Source organism: Borostomias antarcticus, assembly GCF_949987555.1.
Source record: "Borostomias antarcticus genome assembly, chromosome: 21".
NCBI lineage: Eukaryota > Metazoa > Chordata > Actinopteri > Stomiiformes > Stomiidae > Borostomias > Borostomias antarcticus.
The window spans coordinates 8,362,797-8,366,127 of record NC_140254.1 but is presented as its reverse complement, the minus strand read 5'-3'; the positions used below and the strand labels follow the sequence as shown (position 1 = coordinate 8,366,127).

At 48.5% G+C, this 3,331-nt stretch overlaps 1 protein-coding gene across 1 annotated transcript in view; it reads left to right on the top strand.

The window, feature by feature from the left end:
- Window positions 1-1,717: 1,717 nt before the first annotated feature.
- Window positions 1,718-3,331, top strand: part of dlgap3 (discs, large homolog-associated protein 3) — a gene marked incomplete at both ends in the record, with an annotated part of 46,314 nt that continues 44,700 nt past the window's right edge. Inside the window, 1 exon segment of the mRNA XM_084455592.1 lies at window positions 1,718-1,789. Within this exon segment, the coding sequence (XP_084311718.1) occupies window positions 1,718-1,789 (72 nt within the window).

The following is a 3,331-nucleotide window of genomic DNA, read 5'->3' as shown; positions in this document are numbered from 1 at the left end:
TCGTTCCTCTTTCTCTAGCTGAGTGAGAGAGTGAGTCTGTCATACAAACGTATCAGAGTCACTGTAACTAACTGCATCAGTTTTGGACAGATTTGTGCAGAGGTGCTCCTGATATCACTAACCATTCGTGTAGGGCTACTCTGGATTGATTCTACTCAGCTGTCTCCGACATGTGAGCGGAGGAGGGGCTGTTTACAGACGTGTGTACAGAGGGTCTGAGCGCATCAACGCACTGTGAGCAGTTCTACAATGAAATACCAGCAACATTTTACTGTGACTGTACACTGTACATCAGGTCACATCCATGTGACGAATAAAAATGTATCTGATTTTACCCGTTTTAAATAGTTTTTAAAAAGCGTGAGACAGAGACTAAATAAATGTGCAGTCAACTAGACGCATCCTCTCCATCAATCACACGAGATACACATTTGACCTACAATAAGTACCGAATGTTGGGAAATCCTAATACCGCTACCATTTTTAACAAAAAAAGTATTGAAAAAGTACAGAATTTTGGTATACCGTGCAACACTAGTCCAAACCCTGTGTCTATGTAATTTTCCCTCGTCAAGATATGGTAGGGAAATGAGATATGGTTTCCCTTGTCGAGATATGGTTTCCCTCGTCGAGATATGGTAGGGAAACGAGATATGGTTTCCCTTGTTCAGATATTTCAACTGACAATGAATGGAGGTGAATGGGCCGCCCCTCTCGGGTGGCAGTCAGGGGGGGGGTCATTCGGGGCACTCCGGGCTCTCCCCCCCCCCCCCCCCCCGCACACCCCAGTCCAAACCCCGTGTCTCTAGCACCCCCACACGGGGAGCTGGCTTCACTCTGAGTTCTGTATTGATTTGTGGTTCTGCCCAGTGACTCGGATCCATGGGATTCTAAGTGGGCCCTGCTGCACCCCTCCCGAGTTTCATGAAAATCAGTCCGGTGGTTTTTGTGTAATCCTGCTAACAAACCAATAAACCAACCATCACACAACACCGGAAACATTAGTTCTCACCCTGCAGAGTTAACAATAACATGGGGAGCTGGTAATATGTTTACAGATGTAGTCACTCAGAAACGTTTGCTACAGAACTTGTTTCCCTTAATGTATCACAGCTCTTTCTATTTCTCTCCCTTTCTGTCTCCCTTCCTCCCTCTCGTTCTCTCTCTCTCCCTCTCTCTTCTTCTCTCACTCTCACAAACGCTCGCTCACAGATCGTTTCATGTTCATGCTCGCTCACAGATCGTTTCATGTTCATCATCAAAACCAGCTGGCTTATCATGAAGGACATTTCAGTGTACTAAACAGCCATGCCAAATAGGGGCCCAGCTGACTGTGTGTGTGTGTGTGTGGGGGGGGGGGGGGGGGGAGGTCTGGCAGATTCTCTTCTTTCACCTCTGCTCCCACGGTGACCCCCGATGACAGTGCCAGCTGAGCCAACGTGGCAGCGACACACACACACACACACACGCACGCACGCAGAAGCAGGGTACACCCAAAAACACAGTATGAGCAAGTCACATATCTGTGCCAGTTAGTGTTAATACAACACTTTAAAGTGATCATCTCCAACTTCCCAGTTGAGCTTTTTCTTGTCGGCACCTGGGGCCGTGCTGCATTCACGTGCTCCTCGGATGGTCCAGTTTCCCAAGTTGAGTGAAGTTGTTCTTCTGACTTCGGTGTGTTCGCAAGCTTTTTAAGTCGTAATATGGGAACAACATGGATGGTACAAACAAGATAAAGTACTGTGTCAGCTGTCGAGAGCATCCTCTCAGGCTGTGTCACCGCCTGGTACGGGAACTGTGCCACTTCGCTGCCCAAGCTGTTATTCTGAGGGCGTATTGACGGGTCAAAATTCAAAAGCAAATGAGAGACGCTAGCCCAGGTTAGATGGGTGGGGCATATCTATGGGTGGGAACGCCTGATCGTGAAAGTCGTAACTGATTGGTGTCACCGGGATTCCGGGTTCTACCAATGAACTGCCAGGATTTGAACACCACTTTGCATGGTGTCCCAGACCCCTAGAGAGATCTGCAGCATGCAGTAACGTAGTTAGTGTATCTTACGTAGTGTATCAGCCAAAGAACTCTCATGGGTCTGGCGTTGAGACTTCTCCTGGGTTAACCTGGACTTTGAATTAGTATTTGTGTTTGAATTAACATTTCCTTACTTTGTCTTTGGTCCCGGTTATGCTCTTTGGTGCTGGTTAGACGGGCGAGGTACTCATGTTACTGTGACCGTTGTTATTTTGCCGCCAATGATGTATGCCCTTACTGTCAGTGGCTGTAGTCTTCACATCTGCGCCTGTAACAGGTTGTTCTGTCCTGGTCTTCCTGGGCTTGTCCCGCTCTGTGCCCCCACCTGCTGCTTGGCTAATCCAGGGAAAGCATTTTAGAGCAGAGCCATCAGCGCCAAGCAGAACTTTATCCCATTTTGTTGCAGTAAATGGTCAAATCCGCGAGGAGAGTGTTCCTGAATGAACTACGCGCAACGTGGGATGTCTGCCAGGAATTTCACCACAGGCGCCGTGCTCAGAACTCTCACAGCTGCAAATGGAACATCTTTCACGAACAGGGGGGGTAGGCAGAATAATTATTGTGTTACCGCAGTCGGCGATAGATAGTGCGGAATTTATTCATATGAAATAGTTCAAGATTCACCTCAACATAACCACAGTATTGCATGTACAGGCTTCTCAGTGTATGACTAGCGCTCACATCAAAAGGATGAGTTAATTCTTGTGTGTGGAGATGGGAGGAGCCTGTTGCGTTTCATTTGTTTCGTTGACTCAGTGACGGAATGAGATGAGCCTATGGATCGATCAGTGTAGGAATCAACAGTGGAAGAAACAGACAAATAAACGAATGAATGAATGAATGAATGAATGAATGAATGAATGAATGAATGAATGAATGAATGTGGAGTGACTGAAGAATAGACAGATGGATGGATGGAAGGATGAGAAGAGCGGGGCCACTGATGTGGATATGGACCATATCCCTACCATATCCGACGATATGGTAACCATGGCGAGGAGAGGCAGAGATTCGAGAGATTATTCACTGCCGTGGCGATGGGTGGCACACGGTCAACAGAGAGGCCGCCGTTGTCGTAGCGGTATAGTTGCCGTGGCGTCTCGAAGACGATGCTCCACCGTTACCAAGGGCCGGTGGGTTCAAGGCAGAGTGGATCTTCCAAGCTCCTCTCTCTCCTCCGCCCCTCCCTCTCTTCCTCCCCCCTGCCCTCCACCTATCTCGTTCCTCCCTCTCTCCTCTCCTCTGTCTCCTTCTCTACCCCTCTCCTCCCTCTCCCTGCGGACCCCCTCCCTCTCCA